This window comes from Lynx rufus, unplaced genomic scaffold (genome assembly GCF_022079265.1).
Source record: "Lynx rufus isolate CCGP_SWC_20201006 ecotype Redwood Valley unplaced genomic scaffold, mLynRuf1.p SCAF_13, whole genome shotgun sequence".
Taxonomy (NCBI): domain Eukaryota; kingdom Metazoa; phylum Chordata; class Mammalia; order Carnivora; family Felidae; genus Lynx; species Lynx rufus.
This window is the reverse complement of record NW_025814827.1, coordinates 66,564,785-66,577,526: the sequence shown is the minus strand read 5'-3', so window position 1 is coordinate 66,577,526 and position 12,742 is coordinate 66,564,785. Positions and strand designations below refer to the sequence as shown.

Here is a 12,742-nt window from a genome sequence, read left to right as displayed (position 1 = left end):
ATTTTCCTCTGTATAGATCTCTATCAATTTGATTGTTACCCTCACTGGCATTATTTACATTATTTTAACTCTGATTTAAACACAGATCCCTACATGCTTTCTAAAAAACTTTAATATGGCAATGTGATATACACTGAGACAAAAGGCACTGTTTACTTGGCAATGACCTTGGCCATGTCACATTTGGAAATGCAATTAAATGTCATAGGTGTTGCCCACATACCTCAGAAGGTAACACAAAATCTTCAGTTGTAGATGAAGCAGTCTGTTGAAGGACTAGTTGCAAATCAGTCTGCCAAAAGCTTCAGGCTAGCTTTCAATTAAAGCTACATAGTGATTCAATTAAGAACAATAATACTAGCTTCCAAAGAAGAATTGCAGATGAAAACTATTAAACATCTGTATATTTAAAAATATGTACTGTCACTTCCAAAGGCATTAATTGTTTATGATATTAAGCAAAGCCTGAAAAAACAAACATTTCAAGGGTGTTGAAAAAATGACTCTAATTCAGAAGAATTCATACCAAGTGTGAAAAGAGTAAGACACAAATTTGTAGTAACAAAGGAAGAAAGGTTAAATGTATACTATTAGTAGTAGAAAATAGAAATAAGGTACCTTAATGCTATGTTATTATTCCTTTATCCTCTCAGGTGTTATTAAAGTAATAGTGCATCTTAAAGCCTATGTCACCTTTATTTGAGGCTATAAGACATCTGGATTTTAACCCACTGAAATGTTATCTTAGCTAGTTTATATTCTCTGGGGTAATTTTATGAGTGTATGATTTAGGGTCTGCAATACCTGGATTTTTAACATCAGCTGTTATTTTTATTAGCAACGTACCTGGCAAACAAACATGAATGGAAGTTTCCTATAATATGGGTATATCAATATTTTTCTTTCATTTTACAGCAAAATAAATCGTATAAACCATGTATATGTCTTGTATTCAGTTGGTGAACTCTCTCTTCTCCTTTAGGGTCCTCATTTAGACAGTATCTTTCATTGGAGTTCATTATCATGCTGAAAAAGGTTTATAGTCCAAAAGGACTTCCTCCCCCAACCACATTTCAGAGTCCACTGCAGACTTCTACTTAAAGGAGCTAATTTTGTTCCTTTTAAAACTAAAAAAATTAAATTAATATTTCCCCCCGAAACATTTTCAGCAATGGCCTTTTAGTTATCATCTGTGGTTAAAAACAGCAAACTGCAGCTTTTAATAAAATGATTCATTGTAGGGGATTTTTAGGTTTTGAGGTCATCCCCTAAATCATTTGAAAAGAATGTATCTCCAAGGAAAAGTAAGTTAAATGGAAATTTTTTTAACACCTGAAATGATAAGAATTTTTTAACACATTGCTTTCATATGAACATGTTAATGGGGTATGCTCTGGGACTGTCATTTGTAGTTATGATTTGGGTCCTGTGTTCTCTGAAGGTTTTGTGGTATTACCTCCAAACATTGTGCTAATGTTGCATTTTCTTCTGTAGTGTGCAAACACTACATTTAGTTTTGCATTTTTACGTTTTACACAGCTCACTGAGATACAATATAAAATATTTAGTTGCTTATTCCTCAACTGCAGAAGTGTATACTTTCATTACAGCTTTAAATTAAAGAATTGGGATCAAAATTATTGCTTTTTTAATACACATGTGAAGTTATGTACTCTAGAGTTTGTGATAAGTAACAACATCAATGTATCTGCCAACTAAAATTACTTGAGTAGAACATCCCATTATAACCACAGAATACCTACAATCTTCCCTTGGGATGTACTACAAATATTGAGTGGTTCTGAACTTATATTAACATCCAGAAGAGTATACCTTGATTAAACTTGTTTGTCGTTAGATAGCGGTTAAATGTCAAATTATTCTGTATGTATTTTTATGAGTTTGAACTTCTTTTACTATGTTCTGAAATAATAGTACTTTGCCTTTAGTTTAAAACCTAAAAACAGTGAAAGAAATTGGCATTTACATTATATTACTTTATAGAATACTTAACCTCCAGAACTAATAGGAACCTTTTAGTGTCTAGTATCAACTATGCATGAGTAAAATAGTTTCTGTGCAATTAGGTTTTATGTTCCATTTTTACTCCTGTATATGAATTCAGTGATTGTATGTGGTTATCAGTAACTACATTGGATTTCCTGCTGCACTCCTTGGGGGCCAGTTAAATACACACTGCATGTTAGAATTTAATCTTATCACATCTTTATCAAGCTAATGACCAGACACTGCAGGTTTAAAAATAATTAAGAATTTGTTCCTGGATTATAATCTATATGCAAGAAAAAGTACAATAAGTGTGTAATAACTAAATAAATAAGGCTCTGTTATAAACAAAATAAAAGGAAGGAATAAATTCTAGGGAAGCAGGAAAAAGTGATGAGTGTTGAGGTTATTTTTGGTGCAACCAAGTTTTGCAGTTGCTACTCTCTGGCTATATGACCTTAGAAGCATTACCTTAACTTCTCTCTGCCTCAGCTTCCTCATTTACAAACTAAGGCCAGTATTAGATCCTGCTTACTAGGAATTGTGGTAGATTAAATATAACAAGTATAATACAGTTAACATAGTGCTTGGTACATAGTAAGGACTAATAGATGTAGTGGGTGGGGGGTTGTTTCTGTTTTTGTTGTTTTGTTTTGTTGTTTTAACTTGACCTAACCATACAAGTTAGGCAGTAATCAACGTAGAGGTGTGAGAAGAAGCTACTAGCATCAAGGAGGTGGTCTAGCAAGACTGAGCTGTGCCTCATCCAATGTAGCCCCAGGATCATATGCACCTAAATTGCCTTGTAAAGGAAGAGGTGGTTTTAAAAATTACATTTCTAAACTCATTGGAAAATTGTATTTCTAGACCTTATTAAAGAAGAAACACTGGTGCTTAAGACTTAGAATTTTGGTTTTTAACAAGATTGCGCCATGATACTCATGCATGCCAAAATGTGAGAACCACTGATACAGAGTATCAAAAATACAGCATATAAAACTCTGGAGACCATCAACACTTAGAACTCAGGAAAAGGAGAAGCTTCCCATCAAGGAAAGGGGAGTAGCCACAGATGTAGATGTAGGAAGCAACACAAAGCCCCACTGCCTCAGAGTCTAAGAAAATTCACAATTGCCTGTCTCTAACTTTTATTCTGCAGCTCTCTCTTTGAAAAACAAAGAGAAATATTTCAGGCATACACACAAATAATACCATCATAATTTGTATATCTATCACAATCTAAAGAAACAACAATAACAAAAAAAATCACCAAATGGAGTGAAGTCCTTTGTTACTGCTCACAATTAAATCTTCTCTTGGTGCTCTCCTAACCTACCTGACCAGTATCTTGAACTTAGTATTTACTTTCTTCTGCATTTCTTTATACCCAATACATATCTATGCATCCTTCAAAATGCATACTTTGAACTTAATTTTTATAACATCCCTGTTTCAAAATTAAGTTTGCTCAATATGACTTTCGTGAAATTTGTCCATGGTAATACGTGTTGCTTAGGTTCATTTTTCGTGCTATATCTTGTATTATATTTTATGAAGAGTCTATAATTTTATTATTTTATCTCTTATTGTGGTTCAGATCATTTTCTGTGATTACTATGCCATGGATATTTCTGTTTCCTTGTGTACAAATACAAGAGTTTGTCTGTTTTCATTGTAATATTGTTTTTATTGCCAAATGGCTCTTCAGTTTACATACTCATCAAGACTGTATTTTTAGAAGACCATTTTCCATGGATGTCTCGCCTTTTTGAGTATCTTGTGTGCAAAAGCACTGTCTTTTTTTTCCAGCCTATCTTTTCAAGGTCATTTGCATAGCAGACATCCTTAGAAAATAGAGATATTATCTCCCTCTAGGGCAGAGGGAGCAGAGATCTGTTTCACATCCAGTATAATAATTAATTTTCCTTTTCTATAATGGTTGAGCAGGTTTTGTTACTGTCAGTTTTAAAGTACTAAGGTTTTTTTTAAGTTTTTATTTAAATTCCAATTAGTTAACATACAGTATAATATTAGTTTCAGGTGTACAATTTGGTGATTCAACAGTGCCATACACTGTCCATTGCCCATCACATGTGCCCTCCTTACTCCCCATCACCTATTTAACCTATCCCCCCATGCTTCTTCCGTCTAGTAACCATCAGTCTGTTCTCCATAGTTTAAGAGTGATGCCAGGGTGGCTCAATTGGTTAAGTGTCTGACTCTTGGTTTCAGATCAGGTCATGATCTCACGATTCTTGAGTTCCAGCCCCACAATGGGCTCTGCACTGACAGTACCCTCTTTCTCTCTCTCTGCTCCTCGCCCACTCATGCTGTCTCTCTCAGAATAAATAAAGTTTAGGAAAAAACGAGTTGGTGGGGCACCTGGGAGGCTCAGTTGGGTAAATGTACGACTCTTGACTTCGACTCAGGTCATGATCTCATGGTTCATGAGTTTGAGCCCCCCATCGGGCTCTGTGCTGACAGTGTGGAGCCTGCTTGGGATTCTGTCTCCCTCTCTCTCTGCCCTTCCTCCGCTTTCTCTCTGTCTCTCTCTAAAAATAAATAAAATTAAATTTAAAGAAAAGATCTGTTTCTTGGTTTGAAGCTCGAGAGTATTATGCTAAGCCAAATGAGTCAGAGAAAGACAAATAACATGATTTCTTTCATATGTAGAATTTCAGAAACAAAACAAATGAGCAAAGGTCGAGTAGATACTAAGGATTTTTAAGCTAAGGACCCCCCAGATGTGATACAAACCGTAGGCATGTGCACTTCAACCTGGCCACTTCTGCGTCACCGTCACCACTGTGGGGCTTAGGAGACAAGGGGAACTGATCTGAATGTAACATTCATGCTGTATTCTGAGTCCTTTTCATTGACCTGGTTGTCTCTAGTCTTCTGCTAGTATCTGTAATACTGTTGACGGCTAACTTCTTGGTTTGTTTGTTTGTTTGTTTTTTAAGTTGATTTATTCATTTTGAGAGAGAGAGAAAGATAGCAGAGGAGCGCAGAGAGAGAGGGAAAGAGAAAGTCCCAAGCAGGCTCCATGCTGTCAGCACAGAGCTGGATCTTGAGATCGTGACCTGAGCCGAGATCAAGAGTCAGAGGCTTAATCGACTGAGCCACCCAGGTGTCCCCAATGTCTTAGCTTATTAAGTGGAGTAAATTCTTGCCCATCCCTCTACTCCTCCCACCCTGCTGGTTCTTGACAGGAAATTCTCATTGCTTTATATCTACATCAAACTTTAATATTGTTATTTTATAAGTTTTTGTTTATCTGATGGTGGGAAATAGTATTATGATTTTAATTTCCATTTTCTTGATTCATGATGAGACTGAGCCTTTTCTTTAGTTATTCAGGTTTCCACATCTATGAAATACCTGTTCCTATCAGTCTGATTTTGCTATTGAATTATTTTTCTTAAGTTAGAAGACTGTTAGCTGTACTATTCTAAATATCTTCTTCAAACCTTTGCCTTTATTTTGGCTGCTTAATGGGGAGCATTGATGAGAAGAACTTTGTATATCAAAATTTTAAATTTAATATTAACTTCAAATTTAAGTTTGCCTAATTTATCAGTATTTTCCTTTACTCATTGTGCTTTTCTATTCTGTTTCAGAAAGGAATGTCTTACTTGAAGTCATAATAACATTCTTCTGTATTTTTTTCTAAATGGTTAAACTTTTGCCTTTTAAATTTAAGTCTTATTTGATTTCCAGAGACTTTTTCTATATAAGATGTGAGGTAGACATCAAATTCATGTTTTTTTCCATATACATACCAATTTGATGATATATCTTTTTCTGTCATCTTTGTGAAAATCCCCACAAGTATATATATAAAAGCTTTCTGTTTTATTCCATAATTTTATTTGTCATTTTTCTATCCTGCTATAATGGCATATTTGAGATTTACATTTCCAGAAACATAGCAGATTAGGCTATATAATTAAAACTAACCCACACTCAGAAAACAAGCAAATATATAAATATATGCAAAATATCTATATGTACATTTAATTATATATGTATATGTGTGTATATATATTACTAGGTACAAATGTAAGGGAAAATGGAAAATCAAAGTATTTTAATTGGAATGTCCCACTCAAATTGCTTTTGCCTTCAGCTGCTCACCAAGCCAGACAAACTTGAACTTTGAATCTTATAACTTGGCATGGTGAAGCAAGCAGGATTCAAAACACAAGGTCTTCCCAAAGCAAGGGATCACCTCCACTTTAATCTGTGAAAGTAAAAGTGAACCATACTGTTGATGTGCATAGGATTGTGTCAGAAACAAAGGCATATCTCTAAAGGAATATATCTGTATTTTAGACTGCAAAGAACCCCCATAAATAGTGTTTTTAGTCACATGGTCAACATACAGTTAAAAATAAGCAAGATAATACAAAGAGAAAAGTTCCAAGAACAAGGATACTATAGACTTCAGATATAAAAATATCAAGTACATGTTTATAAGGTAACTATATTTACGCTACTTATATGAATTTAAAAAACTGAAAATGTATGCAAAGAAAAGAAAATTATGAAGTGACACAACAGATTTTTTTTTAAAGACTTTATTCCTTTAGAGCAGTTGTAATACTGAGCAGAAGATTAAGTGATTCTCCTCCATATACCCCCTGCCTCAGGACAGGCATAGCCTCTACCAGTAACAACATCCCGCAACAGAGTGGTACATTTGTTACAATTGATTAACTTACACGGATCCACTGTTATCAGCCAAAGTCCATAATTTACATTGGGGTTCACATTTTGTGGGTTTATAATTACATGTATCCACCATTATATCATCAAGCAGAGTAGTTTCACTGCCCGCCCCCCCCCAAATTCTCTGTGCTCAGTTTATGTATCTCTCCCTTCCCCGAACTCCTGGCAACCACTGATCTTTTTACTGTCTCCATAATTTTACCTTTTCCAGAGTGTCCTACAGTTGGAATCACTCAGTATGTAGCCTTTTCAGATTGGTTTCTTCCATATAGTGTATGCACTTAAGTTTCCTCTATGTATTTTCATGTCTTAATTGCTCATTTCTTTTTGGCACTGGTAATATCCATTGTCTGGTTGTAGCATAGTGTATTTGTCCTTTCATCTACTAAAGGACATCTTGGTATCTTCCAAGTTTTGCCCATTGTGAATAAAACTGCTATAGACATCCATGGAAAGAGTTTTGTGCAGACATATTTTCAGCCCCTTTGAGTAAATACCAAGGGACATAATTGCTTGATTATATGGTAAGGGTATGTTTAGTTTTGTAAATAAAACAAACAAACAGACAGACAAACCAAAACTATCCTCCAAATTGGTTGTATCATTTTGCATTCCCACCAGCAATGAATAAGAGTTACTTTTGATCCACAGCCTCACCAATATTTGCTGTTGTCAGTGTTCTGGAATTTGACTCTTTTGATAGGTTTGAAGAGGCATCTCATTGTTTTGGTTTGCATTTCTATGATAACATACAGTGTGGAACATCTTTTCTGTTAAGATCCGTGGACCATTTTTTAATTGGGTTATTTTCTTATTGTTGAATTTTGAGAGATCTTTATATATTTTGGATGTGCCTTTTGCAGATATATTCTCCTAGTCTGTTCTTGTCTTTCAATAGTCTTGGTAATATCTTTTGTAGGGTAGAAATTTCTAATTCAGAGAAGTCCAGCTTATCAATTATTTCTTTCCTAGATTGTACTTTGGTATTATATCTAAAAAGTTGTTGCCAAACCCATGGTCATTTAGATTTTCTCCTATTTTACCTTCTAGTAGCTTTGTAGTTTTATGTTTTACATGTATGTGATAAATTTTTAGTTAAATATCATGGAAAGTATAAAGTTGGTATTTAGATTCAGTATTTTGCATATGGATGCCCAATATTACATCTCCATTTGCCGAAAAGGTTGTTTTTGCTCCACATGTGTTGTCTTTGCTTGTTTGTCAAAGAAGATCAGTTGATGTTAGGAAGATTTGGTGTATATACTCAATGAGATATTACTCAGCCATAAAAAGAATGAAATCTTGCCATTTGCAGTGACATACATGGAGCTAGAGAATATTATGCTAAGTGAAATGAGTCAGTCAGAGAAAGACAAATACCGTATGATTTCACTCATATGTAGAATTTAAGAGTCAAAACAAACAAGCAAAAGGGAAAAAAAAAGAGAGGCAAACCATGAAACAGACTCTTAACTATAGAGAAGAAACTGATGGTTACCATGGGGGAGGTGGGTGGGGGGATGGGTGAAATGGGTGCTGGGGGTTAAGGAGGGCACATGTGATGAGCACTGGGTGATGTATGGAAGAGTTGAATCACTATATTGTACACCTGAAACTAATATTACACTGTATGTTAACTAGAATTTAAATAAAAACTTTAATAAAGAAAAAAAAGTAGTTAAACTTGTATCTAAGCTTCAGATTGAGACAGCAATAGACACTATTGTTTTATGTTCTGACTCTTAATAAGATGGCATATTAAATCTGTTTAATCAGCCAAAGTATTCTGTGATAATTTGGTAATTATCTGCAAACATCTGTGTGGAAATATCTACCAAATTTGTTGCTTATTCTAGAAACTTGAATATAATATAATGTACAATATAATGTAAATATAAAGGTACAATATAATACACTTTTTTATTTAATAAAATTTTAGAAAGCTTTCTTGAACATAGTAAATATCTCTGAAGAAAATATTGGGAACATTATTACCTAATTCCTTTGATTTCAGGCTGGACAGCAGCGTTGGTGGGAACAGGAGATTAAAATAAATGGAAATATTCAAAAGGGAGAACTAATTACATATAACTTGACTGAGCTAATTAAACCAGAGGCTTATGAAGTCCGACTAACTCCTCTCACCAAATTTGGTGAAGGAGATTCAACAATCCGTGTCATCAAATATAGTGGTAAGTAGTACTTTATATTTTTTTGCGTATTAGTGTCTGGAATATGTACAATGCAACTATCTACTAAATTTGGACATAAACTAAAATTTAGCATATTGACCTTCTGGTTCATCAGCCAAGCGACAAAAAGAGAAAACAGAAAACTAAATCATCATGTATTGTAATATTTGTTTTAAATGTAGAGATGTCGAATAATATTTTAGTTAACATTGAATCTCTGTGATAATGCCAACAGTGTCCTTTTATTTTCTATCCCATAAGTTATGATGCAATAATTTTGCATATTTTTTCAAATTCTTAATGGCTTTAAAATTTGTCATTAAGAAATTAGCAAATATTACCAATGCTTGGTTTTTAATTGATGGACTTGATTTTTTAGAGAATTTCTAGATTCACAAGCAATTGAACAGGAAGTATAGAGAGCTTCCATGTATGTCCTTTTCCCCCAACACAGTTTCCCCTATTATTAACATCTTTCTTTAGCATGGTACACTTTGTACAATTGATTAAAGAGTATAGACGTATTGTTAAAGCGACAAATAGTTTGCATTAGGGTTTAAAATTATTTGTGTTGGACAATTACATTAATTGTGATAAGTAGATAATATTATTTATTCATCATCACAGTATGATACAGAAGAGGTTCACTGCCCTGTGGGTCCCCTGTTCTCCCCTTGTTTATCCATCCCCACCCACGCCCTCCAGTCCTGACAACCAGTGTTCTTTTTATTGTCCATAGTTTTGCTTTTTCTAGAGTGTTGCATACTTGGAATAATGCAGCATATAGCTTTTTCAAACTAACTTATTTCAGTTAGCAATATGCCTTAAAAGGTTTTTCCACGTCTGAGGCTCGATAGTGCATTTCTTTTTATTGCTTAATACCCCATTCTACAGCCATATTGCAGTCTGTTGATCCATTCATCTATTGAAGTACATCCTAGGTTATTTTTTTGGTCATTTTTTTCTTTTAGATTGCTAATGTTAAAAATAGCTAAATGTATGTGAGTGTTTTGGTGTGTATGTTGGTGAAACAGATTAATATTTTATTGACTGAAGTTTATGTGAATTTTTCAGTTGAAATTTATAATATTCAGTGGCTACCTCTAGAACTGTCAATGTTTTTCAGGGTTGAATGATTCATATTTCATATTTATTTTATTACTTTAGTGAAATATTATTCTTTTTATCATTGATTACCAGGGCTTGAATTAAAAACTAATAGAATGTAGTTTTTTGTGGTTGAAGTTCTCCATTCAGTTTAGCATTAGGCAGATTTTTTCCTACTTAAGAGGGAAACAGTGAATACTATCAAAAGTAAAATATACAGTGAAATTATTTAAAAAAACTCATTGGATTTGGGGCACCTGGGTGGCTCAGTCAGTTAAGTATCCAATTCTTGATTTCAGCTCAGGTGATGGTCTCCCGGTTCGTGAGATCCAGCACTGTGTTGGGCTCTGTGCTGACAGCATGGAGCCTGCTTGGGATTCTATCTCTCCCTCTCTGTCGGCCCCTCCACTGCTTGCACATGTGTGAGCACTCTCTCACTGTCTCTCTTTCTCTCAAAAGAAATTAACTTAAAAAAAACTCATTAGAATTGCTTTCCACATGAAATCACTTTTCTTCACTCTTTTTTCATCAATTAGATATATTCAGTTTTCACTGAAAAAGATATACAATATAAAATAGAATATTAACAGGATAATAATAACAATAATATCATGGTGTCGCAGTTCGTGAGATGCAGCCCCGTGTCAGGCTCGCTGTCAGCACAGAGCCTGCTTGGAATTCTGTCTCTCTCTCTCTCTCTGTCTCTCTCTCTGCCCCTCTCCCATTCACGCATCCTCCCTCTCTCTCACTCTCTCTCAAAATAAATTAAAAATAAGTAAATTTTAGTGGCTATAACAATTGTTATTCTGTAATAACCTCCATGATCCCATTGGACACACAATTAGATAGCATCTCAATATATTTTTTCTAAAATTTTAATTTTATATGTCTTATAAATTAGGAATTGTTATCTCCTTTTATCTAATTTTATGTTCCCTGTCCCTAAGTTATAAAACTATAGACTACTTAATATGGTCATTAGAAACAATGCATTAATATCCATTCATGTAAAAAATGAAGATATTAGGACCCAGAAAGTTTCAGTTAAACAGAGTTAAACAACCACAGAGTTAAACAACTATGATATGACAAATTCTGAGTAGAACTGGGGTTAGTTCACCCTTTCATGACAGAGGATCCATGTTGCTTTGCTATATTTAGAAATTATATGACTTTCCTTAAAGAGATATAGAGAAAAACGTCTTTAAAATCTCAGTAGTTTTATTGAAAACTCTAAGGCAACAGACTAAAATGGAAAATAAATCTGGAGAATAGATATTATTGTAGTTTCAACTTTAATTATTTTTACATTCTTAGGCATACTTATTAAAATCTTAAACATTTTAATTAAAATTTATTTTATATAATATAGATTTGGGTAAAGTTTACTTAAATGGTATCTAGACATTTATAAAAAATCACACATGAAAGAATTGAAAAGAGAAGCAAAATGGACTGACTGCAATATTTAGAATTTAGAATGGCAAATTTTCACAAGGTTAAATCTGCTAGTTACAGTAAATTTGGTGACTAATAATATTGTAGCAGAAGACTCAATTAAAACTCAGTCTGGTCATAGGTTAACTGTAGATGTGACATAGTTTTTAGAACTAAATTATAATTCAAAGATGTTTACTTCTTTGTGAGATAATACATAGACAAATTAAACTTTCATATTAATTATGAAATAATTTTAATTTTTTACTAATTAATTTTTGAAAGATAATATATTGATATCTTGCAAGAAAAAGAATTATTTTTCTTCACTTCAGTGGAACTAGTAGATATATAGTCCCTTCTCTATATTGTGTATTTCATATTTACAATGGGGAAAACAATGAGAAAAATAAAGTTAATAGAAATAATCTGTCTTCTGTAAGAAATAGTAAAAATACTTGAGAAACTAACTCACTTTGTTAAAACTGATGTCAGTGTACTCATGTAACAATTATCATGAGCACACTTTGTGTACGTGTGTGCATTTTTGACTATCATACTTTACCTGTATGTCCAAGTTTAACAAAAGTGGTTAATGGCAAACACTAGGAATTAACAACAGACAAATTTCGCAAATTAGAGTAACTCCCTCTTGTAATCCTGGTAGACTACGGTAATGCTTTACTTTATCCAGAATGAAATTTGCTCTCGAAGTGATAAATGGCTAATGATTTTACACAGATAACATTTTAACTGCTGGATTAGATATATTTTTGTTGTTTCAGTAAAATGTAAAGTACTCATTCCTCTTCAGGTAGACATCAATTGTCACTTCTATGATAAGCACAATTAGTTTCTTGAAATAAATAGGTCTTCTGGTGCACAAAAATGCAAATGTATTGCTTTTTATTTGAAAACCGTGTGTGTGTGTGTGTGTGTGTGTGTGTGTGTGTGTGTGTGTGTGTGTGAGATTAGACAAAACAGCACTGGTACAGCAGTTTGTTTTAGGGTGTGTGTAATAACATGATATAAGGAATGTGTTATTTTCATATATACCATGTTATTTGCACCAGAAGTAGATAACTGCAAAAAAAAAAAACCAAAAAAAAAACCTAAAATGTAATCTTTGTTGGATAATTGCTTTCATTGTTAAACCATCTAGATTATAGGTTGGCCTACTGTCAGCCTGAGTTTTGATTTCTGGGGATTTTTGCACTGGTTAAGATATAAAAGATCAGCAACTCCATTCCTTGGAAAAATGAACAAAT

At 33.6% G+C, this 12,742-nt stretch overlaps 1 protein-coding gene across 1 annotated transcript in view; it reads left to right on the top strand.

The window, feature by feature from the left end:
• Window positions 1-12,742, top strand: part of MDGA2 (MAM domain containing glycosylphosphatidylinositol anchor 2) — an 850,755-nt gene that overhangs the window by 793,081 nt on the left and 44,932 nt on the right. The window contains exon 11 of the mRNA XM_047075663.1: window positions 8,753-8,930. Coding sequence (XP_046931619.1) covers window positions 8,753-8,930 — 178 coding nt within the window. The remainder of the gene's footprint in view (window positions 1-8,752; window positions 8,931-12,742) is intronic.